At 37.7% G+C, this 18787-nt stretch overlaps 1 protein-coding gene across 10 annotated transcripts in view; it reads left to right on the top strand.

The window, feature by feature from the left end:
- tiam1b (TIAM Rac1 associated GEF 1b) overlaps window positions 1-14444 on the top strand; it is a 253760-nt gene extending 239316 nt beyond the window's left edge. For 6 of the 10 annotated variants that reach the window (XM_048602864.1, XM_048602865.1, XM_048602867.1 and 3 more), the window contains 6 exons: window positions 966-1074; window positions 1352-1410; window positions 2284-2389; window positions 11093-11180; window positions 11287-11459; window positions 13205-14429. In XM_048602864.1, the coding sequence (XP_048458821.1) occupies window positions 966-1074; window positions 1352-1410; window positions 2284-2389; window positions 11093-11180; window positions 11287-11459; window positions 13205-13686 (1017 nt within the window). In that variant the 3' untranslated portion in view covers window positions 13687-14429. Of the gene's footprint in view, window positions 1-965; window positions 1075-1351; window positions 1411-2283; window positions 2390-11092; window positions 11181-11286; window positions 11460-13204 lie in introns of all 10 variants that reach the window. The other 4 variants (XM_048602862.1, XM_048602859.1, XM_048602863.1 and 1 more) reach the window with 4 other exon arrangements.
- Window positions 14445-18787: the final 4343 nt, after the last annotated feature.

An 18787-nucleotide genomic window follows, 5' to 3' on the forward strand; every position in this document is an offset into this window, starting at 1 on the left:
CAAGACCCACCTGTTCCAGTGATGTGTCACAACACATCCAAACAGGTTGATTAAAAATATCCCAATGGAGCATCAATTTGCACTTGCGTAAAACCTTTATTTATAAAACATCCCCAAGGCACTTTGCAGAGAAAATAGATCAAGCTGGTGGGTAAGCGTAGTGATGACTGTGGTCCAGTATTTCCTTGAAGGCTTGCACCGTTAGTTTGATAGGAAAGAAATAGTGTTAAAGAAAGGTTGCTTTAAGGGAGGTTAAAAGTCAGAAAGGAAAAGTAAGACATTTGCAAAAATTTAAGTTTCACATTTTAAAATCTTTAAACAACAGATCACTAACTAAGGACTAGCACTCCTGTTCCACCCTATGTACATAAGAGATTGATTGACAATTGTTATCAGGGATCATGTTGTTATTATAATAGGCGTTTCAATGGCATGCTTAATGTATAGTTAATGTGCAATACACCAACTTCATGGAAATCATGCAGAGGTTAGGCATTAGAAGCTATTTTATAAGAAGCTAATAGTGGAGTTGCAAGTGGCAATAATAATTTGCATGTTATGGTAATTTGCAATTCACAGGTATCAATTCTTCAGTATGTGGTGTTGGCTTCAGTAACAGATACTGGCAATTATTTTTGCAAATTCTGGGTCTTTGTAAACATTTCCAAAGGAAATGCAAAATTGCTGAATGCTTTTAACAAAAACTATCAGCCAATTTAACATTATCTCATAATGGGTCTGTCAAAAGGTAAATTTAAGGCATCTGTGACAGTAGTCGTAGATTTAATTGTCCTACTTTTTAATCTGGAATTAAGTGCAGTTTCTAATTGGGGTTATGGAAAATTAATGAGGGTACAAAATTTTCCAGAATCATAGTCGTCTATATGATCTGTGTGAGGGAAGACCTGAAATGTATTTTGTATCCATAATTATATATATGTATAAAATGTCATCTTCATTTATAGGTTGTGGATCTTTCAATGGGAGACCTTCTTCTCCATTCTACAGTTACTTGGCTCAATCCTCCCACATCCTTTGGGAAGTGTAAGAAAGATCCTGAGTTAGCAGCATTTGGTATGTTCCAGTTTTGAGGTTTATTATGTTTAGGTTTCAGAAGTGCAACTTAATATAAATTGGTATATTTATACTGAACTGTAGGAAACTCAGACTATTGTGAAACAACCATTTGAAAGGAATCTTTACGAATCTAATATCCTATGTAATTTGCTGCATTGGTCCACCAATTTTAATATAGTATATGTATAAAACCACTTTGCATTGTTGCAAGAACTTCAGTACACATGGTATTGGAGCGCTAAATGATTTTTTTCATTTTACTTTACTTTTCCAGTGTTCAAAACTGCAGTTGTTCTTGTGTATAAAGATGGTTTCAAGCAGAAAAGGAAACTGGTAAGCTTTCTATCCTAAAACAACAATACACGTTTGAGCTATTTAATTTTGCAGTAAATTTATGGAATTGCTAAAGGTTCAAAGAAATGAAATGGTTCAAATAAAAGAATTTTTATTTGGTTGTGACCAATGAATATGAAATTACTTTAGTAAGCGGTGAGATGATGTTTCAGTGTTTTGCTGAAGTATGAGTGGTGAAAATACTGAATTGTAATCAGTCACAATTAGATCTAGGGCTAATTCACAAAACACCATGGTGTTTTATGTCAAGCAAACCCAAAATGATGTTTTGAGCAGTCTGTCTGTTTCACAAATGGTAAGAGGAAGCTTTTAAATCCAGTTTTTGATTCTAATATGATTTGGGACAGAATACTTCTGAAATATTTTCCTTTTGATTATTACACAATTAGAAAAAGACGGTATTGATTAACATTCGGAAGAAGACCAGAGCCAGATTCAAAGCCAGGTTTTACATTGATGTATGATATGCGGCATCACTGCAGCAAAACATGCTCAGTGATATTTAACTACTAAAAGTACTAAAAATTATGACCTGAAGCTTAGGAAAGATTGTAAAACTGATATTCTTTAATGTGTAAACTGAGAAATTCTACAGTTATTCTTCTTGAAAACAAAGCAGGAAAGACTATTGAAAACACATTATTATAATTATGAGAACCTTTTCATGCAAGCCTGTGTTTCTACTAAATTGCTCAATTTTGGCTAGTCACTATTTTATTTTAGCATCTATTATATAAATCATAATTTGGGGCAGTTACTAAACAAATCAATTTAACCACATTTGCTTTTCTAAAATGTTTTGTTTCTAATAAAGCTGCAACATAAAATGCCATCTTTTACCCTGCAAAATAGGGAAACATTTCTCAGAGAGTATCAGTCTCGGATGATCGAGATCCATTCAGGTTTCGTCATATGATTCCAACTCAAGCATTGCAGATTCGATCAGTTACAACCACAGGTAAGGAAATAATATTTTGCATAAATACGTATGAAATGGACTTCCCATAAACTGCTAAACTGTATCAGAAATGTACTAGACCATTGTGGGGCAGACCAATGTTTTAATATCAGTTAGGCTTTGCTTTTAAAGTTGAGTGTTCTGATTAGGTAGTTATTTTGTTTTACCAGTTTTCAACAAGAATGTCTTTACCTAGGAAGGAAAAACGGAATCTATGCAAGCTCACATAATTCACCTTTTCTCTGCACTGAAGATATTTTGAAGAGTGTGTTGCACAACCTAGGCTTCTCAGATGAATAAATGCAACGTGAACTTGGATGCGCACATCAAAGCGAGTAAACTCACTATAGAAAGTGGTGACTTCAGAAAATTAAATTCCTTGAGACTACCTTTTACATTTTAGATTTCTTTTGCTCCAGATGGTTTACGCTATGGCACAATTTACTGGAGTAGTGCTGGATATTAAGCTCCACTATTCCCAGAGTTGTCACAAATGTGAAAAGCTTGCGCAACTTTTCCATATTTCTGTATGTCCTGCCATAGGTTTTTTTCGTGTGATGCTCACAGCATCTCCTGACAATATCTGGGTGATACCACTGTCTGATTAAAAGCCATAAATTTCTCATTCACAGGTCTCTGGAAGTGTCTCCACTTCCTCACCAGAATTCCGTTCTTAAACGAATAACACACCAGAATTCTTTCAGCCACAACTTCAGTGTAAGCTGCCAGTGTAAACTTATTTAATTTGGGATCTGCTTTCTGACCCTTAATTACTGCAGACCTGCCAAGTACTTAGTTTGAAATAATCCTAATTGTTGAGGAACATTTCAGCTATCTAACATCTGCCTGTGGTATTACTTTGACTTCTGGTGATAGATTTTGTTTAGTCATTTCTATGGTGTCCACATGATTGGAAAATACCTGGTAATTGTTCTTGTAACTGTTCTGTCTCTTTTACTTTCCTTGGGCTTCCAATGATTATCAACAAAGCTGTAATCTCCAATCCAGTCAAATCCGTTCACAAGTTACTTCTTAACAACTACTATCACTGATCTAGATGAGAAGTCACTTTCCTGCATTTCGCTTGTTAATATAAATTAATGTAGCACCTGGCTGGACCAGTATTTATTGCCCATCCTGAATGAAGAAGAAAGTGCCAGGGCTAGGGCACAAAACTACCACAGTGCCCTATAGCAGCATAAATAGCAACATAATGTAATGAGACCATCAGAAATATGAACAGCAGTAGGCCGATCAGTCCCTTATGCCTGATCCTGGCTGATCCACCATTCTTCAAAACCACTTTCCTGTCCTTTCTTTATAATCCTTAAGGTAATGATGCTCACCTTCCCCAACATTAGCTGGAAACATGTGCAAGGTTCAAAGACAGCAGAATTTTTAAAATGCATCCAGAAGAGCTGTCCTTTTAAGCCAGTGTGTAGAAGATCTGACCAATTTGATTGACTTTTTCAAAGAGATGACTGGGTGTGTAGACAAGGGCAACTTGGACTTCAGCAAGGTTTTTGACACGGGAGACTGATAATGAAGGTGGCATCTGCATCCAGCACAGATTCATGAAGGTAGAGGTAAGTTTGGGCCCAGTACGAGACCTTGTGGCATCTGCAGCAGCTGCATCAGCTAGGTAGGCCTGAAGTGGACTCAAACCACTGGCTGAGTGGCGGCATCAGTAGCAGCTGCAGTGGCGAGATGCAGTGAGGAATTGTAGTAGTAGGGGCATTGATGGAGGTGAGAAGGTGCCAAAGAGTGGCAACTGTTGGTCCAGTGGTGGCTGCGCAGCGAAGGCAACTTGCGGCTGGCCACCAGTCTCATGGCCCATGACAGATCACTGAACAAGGACTGCAAAGTTGAACTCTATTTATTTATGTTACTGCCTTTGAGTTCCGTGTTTTAATTTATTTTTCTGTTTTTTACAATGGTGCTGGAGAGTGGCGACACTGTACAACACTTTTCATTGTATTTTGTAACAAAACAAACTTGACAATAAATAAATAAGTACATGTGGCCTTGAGAAAGTGATGATGAGTTGACGCTTTGAATTGCTGTAGTTTATTTGATTTAGGAAACCCCACAATACTATTGGGAGGAAGTTCCAGGATTTAGATCCAGCAACAGAAATATATTGCCATTCCTTCACTAAGTCAGGTTGGTGATTGGCTTGGAAAGAACATTGCAGGTGATGGTGGTGGTGTTTCCATACATCTGCTGCCCTTTCATTCTAGATTGTAGTGATCATGTGTTTGCAGGGAGCTGCCTAAGAGACATTTTTACAACACATCTTGTAGATGGCAAACATTGCTGCTACTGAATATTGGTATGGGGACAGTGAATGTTTGTGGATGTGCTGCCAATCAAGTGGGCTGCTTTGTTCTGGCTGGTATCAAGCGAGTATTGTTGAAATAACACTTATCTAGACAAGTTTGGGTCTGTAAGACTTGAGTTACTCTCTGCAGGATTCCTAGCCTCTGATCTGCTGTTGTAGCCACTATATTTATATGACCAACCTAGTTCATTTTCTGTTCAATGGTAATCCCCAGGATGTTGATAGTGGTTTATTCAGTGATGGAAATGCTAAAGAGTGTTAAGAAGAGATGGATAGATTCTGTCTTGTTGGAGATAACCATTGCATGTCACTTAAGTGGCACAAATGTCACTTGCTACTTTATCAGCCTAAACCTGGATATTGTTCAGATTTTCCTGCATTTAGACATGGACTCCTTCAGTTTCTGAAGAGTTATGAATGGTGCTGAACATTATGCAATCATCGGCAAAAATTCCCACTTCTGACCTAACGATGGAGGGAAGGTCATCAATGAAGAAGTTAAAGATGAGTGGGCCGAGGACACTTTGTGCAGTTAAACCAAGATATACTCTGCACTTATCCCATTTAGTACCACTTGGTCTTCCGTTGTACTCGCTGGAGAGAAAACTAAGTCCTTCTTGAGCAGTAGTTGTGTATCCCTTATTATAATTACAGGTTTATCCACATCATTTGAAGCAAGTTAAATTATCTTCCTTTAGATAAAAACCTTGATTGATTTTTTTCAAGGAGGTGATCAAGTGTGTAGAAGAGGGTAGGGTAGATGATGTACTTTATTTGGATTTCAACAAAGCCTTTGACAAGGTCCCATATGAGTGACTGATAAAAGAAAATACAAAGACACATGGGATCCAGGGTAACTTGATAAATTGTATCCAAAGTTGGCAAGGTGGTAGGATACAGAGAGTGTTCATGTGACTGGAAGCTGGAGTCCCATGGCATGGGACAGGCATCAGTGCTCTTATTAGCTCCCTGATAAATATTGACAGAATAGTTGAGAATGCAGGGGTGGGATTGTAAGTAAGTTTGTAGATGACATGAAGTTTGGCTGGGTGATTGATAGTGAGGAAGAAGATCTTAGTTTGGAGGATATAGATAGTTGGTCAGATGAGCAGATCAGTAATGGATGGAATTTAACCCTGGTAAGTGAGGTGATGCACTTTGGAAGAAGTAACAAGACAAGGCAGTACTCAATGAATGGTTGGGCACTAGGAAGCTCAAAAGAACAGAGGGGTCTTGGGGTGCTTGTCCACAACTCCCTGAATGTTGTAGGACAAGTTAATAGGGTAGTTATGAATGTATGTGGGATACTTGCCTTTAACAGTCGTGACATAGATTTTAAGAGTGGGCGGTTATGTTTTGATTGTACAGGACTTAGTACTTTAGCTGTGGCCTGAGCTGTGTGCTGTTCTGGTCACCACATTAGAGGCAGGATACGTTTTGCACTAGAAGGGGTGCAGAGAAGATTTATGTTGCCTGGGATGGGCCGTTTTAGCTCTGAAGAGAGCCTGAATAAGCTTGGGTTGCTTTCTTTAGAACAGAGAAGGCTGAAAAGGAAGGGTCTGAGGAAGGGTCACCGGACCCGAAACGTTAATTCTGTTTTTTCCTTCACAGATACTGCCAGACCTGCTGAGCTTTTCCAGCAACTTTGTTTTTGTTCTTGAAAAGGGTCCTGACTGAGGTGTACAAGTTTGAGGGACATGGAAAGGATGGGTAGAAAGCAGCTGCTCCCCTTAGTTGAAGGGTCAATACCAAGGGGAATATTGTATAAAGCAGAGGTTGACCACCCCCCCGATAACTAAAACCGAAACACCCAGAAAAGCACGCCTCGTCCTATAATCTGTTAAAAGAGCCCCAGTATGTTATAAAGGAGCAGTTAAATAAAAATAAACCCCTGACACACTCTTTATAATCAACAAATAACTATTTATCTAACCTAACAGTGAACAAATTAATTAAACTATTAATAAACCAAATAAATCCCTTCTAACTACTAACTATTCCCGAATAAAACAAAATTATAATGGTATGCTGTTTCAATAAATACAAGTACCGCTTATATAAAATAAAATATAAAAGTTAGAATTTAGTCTCTCGAAATTACAGCCAGGTTGTGTCTTCCAGAATGTTCTATGCCTTCTCCGATGAAGTCTTCTGTCAGGAACGCCTTCTCCATCGAATTCTTTTGTCAGGAACGTTAACTACTTGTGCCATAGGTACCTTTTAATTAAGGTGGAGCTTATTCTAAGGCTTAGAGAATTCTGTGAGAGCCAGTGATTGTTTCTTTTCGAGGTGACAACTGTTTTCTTGGCAGATGGTAGTTGGCTCTCCCCCGATTTTCCAAATGCCCTCCTCTTTTAAGCTTGATGACATATCAATTTCTTACAATAGGATTGGTCCTATGTTGTCAAAATCATCAGATTTAAATTTAATTGGTTTTTAGTCTCTAAGTGCCTGGTTCAAATTGATTGGCTGAATTCAAGACTTGTCTTGATATCAAAATAAAACTGCTGCTTAGTATGCTAGCTGTATAGCTTTTTGATACAAATGTTTCAATTTGAATGCTTTCTGTGCACCTGCAAATCCACAGGCGGCTGCCCATAGACATTTTGTTTAAATCTCTAAGCATAGAAAAAGCACATCATCTTTTAAAGCGACCATGCACTGCTTTTCCCATAGCATTTTACCTGCACCAGCGTTTTACCAACACCAACATAGAAGGTGAAAGGCGGGAGATTGAGAGGTGATTTTAGGAAAACATTTTTCACCCAGAGGGTGTTGGGGGTCTGGAATGCACTGCCTGAAAAAGTAGATGACATGGGAAACCTCACAACCCTTTAAAAATTACTTGGGCGAGCACTTGGAATGTCAGAACATTCATGACTATGGTTAAGTGCTGGAAAGTGGGACTAGCACAGATTTAGAGTAATTTTTTGTCAATGAAAAATCGATGCGCTGAAGGGCCCCTTCTGTGCTGTATGATTCTATGATCCTTTCATATCTCACATCTAACCCATTTACCTCAACTAAAGTCTGGAGTTTTCACCTATAGTTCCCTAGTTAAACTACAATTTGATCTGCGGCATTTTCCTTTCAGGTTCCCTTTTTGGACTATCTCTTATGAGTTGCAATAAGTCTCTCGAGCTTCTCTTGCAACTTCCATTATTCTGAATGAAGGTGCCTTATTTTAATATAGTTTTCAGTTTTCACCTCCACCCAGTAATGTCTAATCTGAAGAAGCATTCTTAGGGCTATCCTGACTATCCATGCTTTACCCTTTCTTTAACTCTCCTATCATTTATCCTTAAGGAGTTTAGAAGGGTGATAGAAGAAGTGTTTAGTTTAATGGATCAGTTCTTTAGTTTTCAACATGGGTTCTTATGAGAAAAGATAATGAGTTTTTAAATTCTCCCAAGAGAATGATCACTCTGAGAACTTCATACGTGCTTTCAACACCCATGTGTGTATTCACCTGTCAAAATTATTTTGCTTAACTCTTTCAAATTCAACATGGGCTTGGCCAGACTGTTTCTATGGATTTGGAAACTTATGTCCCTATGCTTCCTGAAAAAAACTCATGCACCCAATATAATTGGCTTTTGAGGTGTGACAATCCATAGAAACCTACTCTGACAGTGAAATACACATGTCTTATGAACTTGTTCTTCATGGGCAATGTTCAGTTTTCCTGTGGCCCCTTCATTTGTTTCACTTTTTTTACAGATGACGCAATGCCTTCATGGCATTCTCTTCAACTTTTGGAATGGTCTTGTCAAACTTGATAAGAAAACATGCAGGGAGGAAATCAAGTACCATCACTATCACAAAAGAAGTAGTGTTAGGCAAGCTAATGAGGTTAAAGGCACCTAAGTCCCCCTTGCCCTGATGGTTTGCATCCTAGGATTCTACAAGAGGTACCTACAGACATAGTAGATACGTTGGTTGTAATTTTCCAAAAATCATTGGATTCTGGAGAAGCAGCATAAGACTGGAAAACTGCTGATGTGACTTCTCTATTCAAAAAGGGAGGGAGGCAAGAAGTGGGTAATTATAGGCTAGTTATCCTATCATCTATTGTTGGAAAAGTATTGGAATCAATTATTAAGGAAGTAATACCAGAACATTTGGAAAATAATAAATTCATTAAGCAGAGTCAGCATGGCTTCATGAAAGGGAAATTGTGTCTGTGATTTATTAGAGGTTTTTAAGGAGGTCTCAACTAGAGTGGACAAAGTTGTATTTGGACTTCCAGAAGATGTTTGATGAGGCACCTGTCAAAAGTTTCAATTATAAGATAAGAGCACACAGTGTTGGGTGTAGTATATTGGCATGGGTAGAGAATTGGCTCTGAGGGAGAAAACAGCGAAAGGCATTCAGGGGTTCTTTCTCAGATTGGTGAGTTTTCACCATGGGGTTCTTCAGAGAACAATGCTGGGACTGCAGCTGTTTACAATATATAAAATGACTTGGAGGAAATAAGTGAATGTACTGTTACCAGATATGCAGACAACAGTAAAATAGGTAGAAAAGCAGATTGTGAGAGGGATACAAACAGTTTACGGAAACATTGCTAGGTTAAGTAAGTGGGCAGAAAGTTGACAAATGGAGTATAATGTGGAAAAGTGCAAAATTGTTCATTTTGGAAAGGAGAACAAAGGAACAGAATATTATTTATATGGAGAGAAACTGGAGAAAACTGCAACATAAAGGAACATAAGGGTACTTGTGCATGAAGCAAAGAAAGCTAAGCACAGGTGCAGCAGGTAACCAGGAAGGCTAATGGAATGATGACCGATATTTCAAGGATATTGGAGCACAAGAGAAAGCAAGTCTTACTACAACTGTACAAGGTGCTGCTAAGACCATATCTGGAGTATTGTGAACAGTTTTTGTCCCGTTACCTCAAGGAAGATACTATTTCATTGGAGGCAGTTCAGAGAAGGTTCATGAGGATGATCCCTGGTATGGAGGGATTGTCTTATGAATAAAGATTAATCAGGTTGGGACTCTACTCACTGGAGTTTAAAAGAATTAGGGTGTAATCTCATTGAAACGTTTAGGATTCTTAAGGGGCTTGTCAAGATAAATTCTGAAAGGATGTTTCCCCTCATGGGAGAGTCTGACACCAGAGGACATAGCCTCAGAACAAATGGGCATTAATTTATGACTGAGATGAGGGTTGAGAGTCTTTGTAACTCCTTGCTGCAGACAGCTGTGTGGACAGAGTCCTTGTGTATAATTCAAGTCGAGATAGATAAATCCTTGATCAGTAGGGGAATCAAGGGTTATGGGGAAAGGGCATGAAGAATGTCAGATCAGCCATGATCCTATTGAGTGGTGGAACAGGTTGACAGGCCAGATGACCCACTCCTGTTCTTATTTCTTATGGAAAGTTGGCAAGTGGGCCAAATAAGGTAGGTTTAGGTAGGTGAGAAATATTGGGTCACAGGAGAGGTTGGGAGTTTCAGGATGAGCTGAATCCAATGATGGGGGAAAGGATCCCAGCTCCCAGCTGGGGGTGTGGCAGGGGCAGATTGGCTGCAGAATGGAGACTGAGAGTGGGGGTGGGGGTAGGAGAGATTGTGTCCTAACCAGTGGTGGTGAGGGGTGGGAGTGGAAAAGGCAGATCAGGATAAGAGGGGGCTCAGGATTGGGTAAAGGGGGTCATTCTGGTATAATAAATGTCTGGCCATCAGAAAATCAGGTCCAGTATCTTTGGCCTGTACTCTTTACTATGTCACTTAGCACTGTTAATACGCACTATTTCCGTTTTGTGAGATGCACCACAACGAGGGCTCAACAGAGATGCCAAGTGCTTTCATTATCATGCTGTTTCTTTTAGGGAAGCTGTATTCAAGTTTACAGCATGTGGAATTTCACCTCAGTTGGATAAGTTGGAATGACTTTTCCATACCCACTCCCTTCCAATGTTGGAAAGTGAGGAATATCCTATTGAATGAGGCTGAACTATTACTTGAAGTATATAACTTTATCTTTTTCCAGTAGTTTGACAGAAAATCAATTACTTTTGTGAACAAATAGTTTGCCATGTTTAGGACATAGAATCTTGAACAATTTTAGGAATTCAGTTGGCTGCTGGCTACTAAAATTATACAGACATAGCATCACGATGAGAAATTATTACTAATTTTTACTATTACTAATTTTTACTATTACTAATTTAGTCAGATTTGAGGCGATTGAATGCTATTGTCCTTGCTGTTTTAAGCTGTATTGATTTTTATTCTTGTAGTACCATGAGACCCTGTAATTTATATATGGTACAATTATGCTAACACTATCAATATTAAACTTTGCCTCCTGCAGTCACGTTTTGCAATACTTTTATGTGCTTTTGCCTGTAGATGCAGAGACTGATTGTGTCTTTGAAATTGTTCACACAAAATCTGAGTCAGAAGGAAGACCAGAGACAAACTTTCACTTCTGTAGCAGGTAGCTGGTTGTTTCTATTGTCTGATTTCTTAAATGTTTAGGGCTTTATTTTTAAAATATTTTATAATTGTCTTCCTGTGATTTACACCTTTCTGAAAATTTTCAGTAGTCCTGAGAACAAACGGGATATTATCAAGGCAGTTCAGTCCATATTACGTGATAAACATCGAAGGCAGCTTCTAAAAACTGAAAGTTTGCCACAGTCCCAGCAATACATGCCTTTTGGCGGAAAGCGACTATGTGCATTGAAAGGAGCAAGGCCAGTAGTGAATCGAGCTGGTAAGAACCCTCGGGGTCAGAGCTGTATCAAAAGTATCTTTCACCCTGCAACATGTTACAAAACGTTCCTCTCTTGTGCCAGTGTTTAATTCCGTATTTATGAAAATAACTTTCTAATGCTTCTTTGTTCTTTAACTATGAACCAGTTCCAGAAAATAAATTCAGGATATTTTTGATCTGGTTCAACATTTTCAAGTGTTTCGCTTGTGACATTCCTCCTCCAGATATTAGTAAAAGGTCCTCATTATTAAGATAAAAGCAGAAATTGTGGAACTTGTAAACAAAAATTGATGGTGTATGTGAATTGATTCAGCAGCAACAGTACAAGTTGAGAATATGCATGATAACATCAATAGTTGGAATGAGTAAAACATGAACCCATAAGGGAAAAGTCAAATGGCAAATAATCTTGTGATATGTTAGACAATTGTAAATCTACAAGTAACGATTTGTATCCATTGGATGAAGGGGAATATTTTAAAAAATAATAGATACTATTTCAAGAGATCTTTCCAGACAATCAAGGGGAGATGATAGAGTTATACAGGAAAGTGAAATTGGAGTCAAAGGTCAGTTGTAATCATTAAATGATTTAACTAGGTCTGAAGGGCCAGGTGATGTAATCCTGCTTACATTTCTTAATCTTTTAATCAATTTCACATAATCTTTGCTTTTGTTTCTGAATACTACTTAATGCTTAGGGATGTGTTAGAAATTAATCTATTTATATGTGATTGCGCAAGATAAAGTAATTCTTCAAAACAGTAGGTAAAGTAATGGTGTTTGGATGTCTGTTGTGAGAAAGAATTTCCTGGCATGGTTTCTGTAATCTCTTCCATTATCTGGGAGAAAGTCTGTAACATTTGGTTATATTGTCTCACCAGAGTTAATGAGGATCTTCCAAAGTTACAGTGAGAGTTCGGAAAACCCTGCACATATTCTATTTGTGTATCACAAGTATTGCTCACTTTTCAATTTTTGCACAATACATATCCCCTTTCTCCTATATTCAGTAATTACATCACATTCTTAAAATATTTCATAGAAAATGGGGACATGGTGGCTCAGTGGTTAGCACTGTTGCCTCATAGTGCCAGGGACCTGGGTTCAATTCCACTCTTGGACGATTTACACATTCTCCCCATGTCTGCATGGGTTTCTTCCAGGTACTCCAGTTTCCTCCCATAATTCAAAGATGTGCAGGTAAGGTAGATTGGCCATGCTAAATTGCCCAGAGTATTCAGGGAAGTGCAGGCTAGATGGATTAGCCATGGGAAATATAAGGTTACAGGGATGGTATGTTGGGCCATCTGGATGGGATGCTCTTCAGATGGCCAGTGTGGGCTCGATGGACAGAATGATGTACTTCTACACTTAAGGATTCTTTGGAAACAAATTGTATAGTCATAATATCAGTTACACTTGTAAAAGGTATTGATTAGAAATGGTTGTTGGAAATATGAGTGGATACATGCTTAATGTGGTATTTTCCTGAATAATATTTTAATGCAGTTATTAATTAATTTAAATGGCTAACATTACTGCTTAAAAATATCAGTGCAGTATTGTACAAATGTGTCATAAACAGTCATCCAACAATACCGTTAGCAATAAATCTAGGTTTATTTGTGATTGTACTGACATCTCTCTTGTTGAAATGTCTTGTCAATTAGACTATCACTTTGATTTTGCTCCTGGCAATATGTTGCAGCATCTAATTTTGCATATCTTTGTCCTTCCCTAAGTTTCAGTACCCTGCAGAAACTTAGGCAAAAAGAGACTATCCAGGAACAGATTCACTATTGATGCAGATGATCTGTTTGGACGTAGTCAAGGTGATGAATCTTCACAGTCCCCAATGACCTGCAATGATACTGATCGTTGGGTGGAGGAACAGTTTGATCTTGGTAAGTATGAAGAACAGGAAGATGTCAAAGAAACTGATATTCTAAGTGATGACGACGAATACTGCCAGTCAGTGAAAAGTTCAACACTGTCAAAAGATTTACAAGAGCAGCTAAAAGCAATGAGCTTCACAAAAGATAGTTCTTGTGAGAATGGAAAACTATCCATGCATGGAATGTCAGAAAAATCACCATCAAAAATAACATTTACTACAAAGCAAAAATTTGCAGCAGGAGCTAATGGCGTGGTGGAAAATAATGCAGCAGAAGTAATCTGGGTAAAACGTGAAGACTTCATTTCAACTGAGAAAGAAAGTGATTAAAATCTAAAATGCAGATATGTTTCTGCAGATATGACTGCCAGGCACATTCACTGCTAACTGTTCATGGCCTCTTACATACACTATAGGATGATTCCACTGAATTGGAGGCAGCTAAACCAATTCAGAAACTGTGGTCTCCTATTAAACTAATTAAAAATTATTATGATTGAACACTCAAATGTATGAACAATCTTGTGACATCATTGTACACTCCTATAATGTACTGTCCAAAGGGCTTAATGTATATTTATTACTGTTGCGGTGTAAGAATATAATTTCATTTTTTGTTTATTTTTAGGCAATTCACTGAACAAGCAAATTTATTGTATCTGTTACAAACTAACTTTGTACTTTTTACAGAAATACTGAAATCAATTGCACAAACTGGATTTCATCCATAATTGTTTAAAGAATGTCCTTTTCGTGTAGAATGCAGCAAAAATGGTTATAAGTCTGTAACCACACAACTACCAGTGATATAAATCAGGTGTTTATATGATCAAAGGAACAAGCTGCAAGCGTTGAATAAATACATTTTTCAAACTACTTTAGGATTCATAATGCTATTAACAAGTCTGATGGTACTTATATTATGGCCATATTCATATTTGTACATATTTCCAAGCTTTAATGCGCACATCAGAAGTTGCCTAATATATTTCTTTTGTAAGCTGGAAAAAATTCTATTTTTATGTTTTTAGGTTCATTGAATTGTAAATGCTCTTCAAACATAATAAAACATGTGAAATTGGAATTTCTCTTATTTTGTGTTTATTTATGTTGGTTTTCAGATGAGACAAATTAATTTTTGTTGAAGTTTAGGATTGTACTCTCTCATACGATGATACATTCCCAAAGTTAACTTACATTTCTTAAAGACCTAGTTCATCATGTTACTAGTCTTTAAGGTATTTACAGTGGGATTTTCTGCTTTGATAGAAACCCAATATAAACTCAACCTGCCTGTTCAACCTGCTGCTGATTCTGCCATATTTTCCAAATTCAGCCCAGTTGGGGTCTCAGTATAATTCTTATAATCCCTATAACCCCTGAACCTGCAAGCAGCCAGAAGTTCCCATGCAAAAATAATGGGACTGTTCACTAAAATGTATGCACGGGTGTGTGTGGTGGGAAGCTACAAAAAATGTTGAAAATCCACCAGTATGGCCACTTGCCTCTAAATAGTAGTTAAAATGTTTTCATTTTCTATTTTCTTTGTTTGTAAATGTTTTCCTTATATTTTTGAAGGCCATGATCAAAAGAGTTAATTTAGTGGAATTGAAAAGAGTGGATTTAATGTATATACGTAAACAGAATCTGTATTGATTGCATCAATGATTCTGTCATTTTAACTACTGTTTTTTAATAATGCCTTTTGTTGCACTTTCATGAATTTCTACCAAAAACACAATGGATGTCTGCCAAGGTTAAATCTTGGAGAGTGAGAAATTGTGCTCAAGCAATGCACCACTAAAAATAACAGTGCAAATGCCAGAAGGAAAACACATTCTTGCACTGAGCCAGATGTAGTTTGATCAACTGAATTCCAATATTGCTGCATAAGTGATCTTCTCAATATTTTGAGGACCAAATCTGCTTCAGAACTAGCAAAGATTTTAGATGATTCTAACTGGATTTTGTGGGAAATTCTTCTCAATGAGATAAATTACTTCAAAGGTACCAAAAAATTTGGGTTAAAGCTGTCTGAATTACATAATGTGCAGTTTCAGGCCTTTTCGTTAGCCTTACAGACCTAAGCAAAAGATTTGAACTGAGCAGCTTGAGCCTACTGTGACATCTTATCATTAGGTGAGAGCTATGTACTATAACTAGGATTTAACTTAGTAATTGTTTTTCTCTGTTATCCACATCAATAGGATCCAAAACCCATGTTTTTGCATCCTCTCCTGACTGTCTTGCTAGGAAATTTTGTATTATTGAAGATGTTGCTTATTTGTACACCTAAAATCTATCTAAGGAAACCTTGCATTGTGAACAAATAAAATGTAAATTATGGGGCCTAAGGAAATTGGCTAAGACAGATGTCTATTTGTATGACTCAGGGGTTATCAAAGTGTGGTGACACAGATGATTTTTGCTCTAAGCCAATGAAAAGAATTAATTCCAGCTATTTCCTTGTAAGGGTTTAGGAAAGCCTCAGAGTGAGGGATATGAATTGGAGGCTCAGAGCCACATTTGGTACCCTTTACCATTGCTTCTGTATTATAATTCTGTTTTGCCAACATCACTTCCAAAAAAGGAGATGGACTTATGCCACTCTCAATCCTAAACCCTTGAAGGACAAGAAATTTCCTTACTGTCTTTGCTATTTTTTTGTTGAGTATATCTAACATCTTCCTTAACAAATTCAACTTAATACTAGTTGTTTGTACCTAGGTAGGCCAAGCACAGCTGAGGGTCTCATTGTTAAAAATTAAAAATTCAGATCTTATCAATTCTAACTACAGTATTACCCAGAAAACATACATATGGCCATGAGAGATTGATTGGCTGGCCATAATCACTATCAAAGCTGACGTAGAAACTATAGCATAGCAATATGAACTTATTTCCCATGTACTTACTTCAGAACCATTTCATTCCACCAGCATCTGTTGTTTTATTCAGGCAATTGGCAACCTCACTTTACTCAGACCACGAAGAAGCAAGTGTTATTTTTGCTACATAATGGTCCTTAAAAGGTGGGAGTTCTGATCACTAGAGCTCAGAATTCTGATGCAATTCTTTCCTGCAGGTATAAGCCATTGGTCAGTAACAGCCCTCTCTCATGATCTAGAAAGTGAGTTCAAGCCCACTGAAAAGAGCTATGTATGAAATCTAGGCTGCCCAGTCACCGATGCTGCATTGTCAGAGATGTCTTCTTTCAGGTGAAACATCAAATCAAGGCCTCCTCTGTTCTCTTGGATGTATAAAAATTGTTCCATGCTGCTACTTTGACTGGGGGCAGCAGAGTTCTTCTAGCATTTCTGGCCTGTATCACTCAGCTCACATCGTCGAACTGGTTATCTAGTTATCTCACTGTTCTGTGGTAAATAGTTGTTATGTACAAGTTGGCTACCACCTTTCACACATTACAACAGAGTGACTACAGTCCAAAAATTAGTCTTAAAGTCATTTGAGTCATTCTGAAGTCATGAATGACCATACAAATGAGCCAATGATGTAGTGGTATTGTTTCTGGACTAAGAAACCAGAACAGGAATCCAGACACCAAGGTAATGTTCTCAAGATCCAGGTTCGAATCCCACCACGAATTCAATGGTGAAGTTTGAATTCAATAAAAATCTTGAATTAAAGATGTAATGAATATGAAACCATTGTTGTTAAAACCCTAGTATCCTTTCAGAAAGGGGATCTGCTGTCCTTACCTGTTCTGGCTTACATGTGACTCCTGACCTACAGCAATGTAGTTGTCTCTTTCCTGCCCTCTGAAGTCTGAGAAAAGGAACTAAACCAGGGAACCACCTGGCATTGACTTAGGCACTGGAAACAACAACGGCAAACAACCCTATCAACCCTGCAAAGTCCTCCTTACTAATGTCAGTGTATAAACTTTGGATAGAATGGGAAAGACTTCCATAGACCTAGCAATTCAGGATTGGGCAGTCATAATGCACTGTGGGCCATTAGAAGCAACACATTTGTACTCCCAACGAAATCTGCAATCTCATGGTCTATCATATCCTCCAATTTACCATTGTCATCAAGTCAGGATAAGATTCTTGACCCATCCTGTGTGTATAAAGAACATTGTGGAAGTGTTCATCTATGTAGCATTAGATTTGTATTGGGAGTTTTGTGGGCATTTGTAATCTTAAGATTAAGCTTTTTTGTATTCACTATCTTGTTATTTGAAATATCAACACCTAGTTGGTAATTTCCTCTTGGGGAGGTGGTCATTTGGTAAATTTGATTATTTAATTATTTTGATTTATGGTGCCCCCACAGTGATCAAATCAAAAGCCTTTTTAAAAAATAATAAACCTGAAGAAATAAGACTCCAACGTTGTAATTGTTCACTTTCTGGTAATTGGCTATCATGAACAATTATCATATCATTAATTACAGCACTAGACAACTTTCAGTGGTGGGAGTTAATAGACAATCATTATGTAAATGCAGCAATTTCATGAAAATCGAATAGATTAAGCATGAGAAACCATTTTCAGGGTGTTAATGATGGAGTGTTGCAAGCAAGCCCACAAATTATAACTTGCAGTTCACCAGGTATCTCTTCTTTATTGTCATCTGTTGGTATGTGCATTCAGGCAGATTTCTGAAGCAAAATCTGACCCATAATGTATAACTTGCTACTTATTCACGTGAGCAGTGTAACCAAGCTATTTGTGTATTGCTTTCCTTGGTTCGTTCACGCTTCCCAGTCATGTAACCTCTAGAATCTGCCAGTAGATGGCAGCCTTTATATTGTTCTGTGCAATACAGATCTTTTGCCTAATTACAGGTGTAATCGTCCTTTGTAGAATTTAAGGTGCACAAGTCAAAATGATAGCTGCAAGCTACTTTATTGAATAAAACTAATTTCACGAAATTGACAGGAGTTCTGGTCCAGATATGTTGAAATCAAAGATTAGGAGATAAAATGGTGCATGAGCAGTAGGTTTTCACAGAGACCACAGTTCAATTACAAACTAGACTTATTCCTATAAGAGGAAATGGAATAGCATCCAAAGCAAAGGATCTCTGGATGACTGAAGAAAGAGATTGATGTTGAAAAAGATGAATAATACAGAAGTAAGAACAGCTACAAGACTAGTATCCCTCTAACAAAGGGGGTAACTGCTCAGTTGCTTCCTGCCTACAAAAGCAGAATAAGTCCTACCCAGCCAGTTACTGGTTCGTGATATTACTCTCAACCATCAGTGAAGTGATGGAAAGTATCATTGACAGTGTGATTAAACAGCACTTACACTATAAGAGCTTGCTCATCAATGTTCAGTTTCCATTCTGCCAGGGCCATTGAGTTCAGGTCTCGTTATAGTTTAAGAATGAGCAAAATATCTGCATTCTACAATTAAGTTTGTAACTATATCTAGTTAGAAATACAGGTTTACCTGATAAA

This window comes from Rhincodon typus, chromosome 11 (genome assembly GCF_021869965.1).
Source record: "Rhincodon typus isolate 14 chromosome 11, sRhiTyp1.1, whole genome shotgun sequence".
Lineage (NCBI taxonomy): Eukaryota > Metazoa > Chordata > Chondrichthyes > Orectolobiformes > Rhincodontidae > Rhincodon > Rhincodon typus.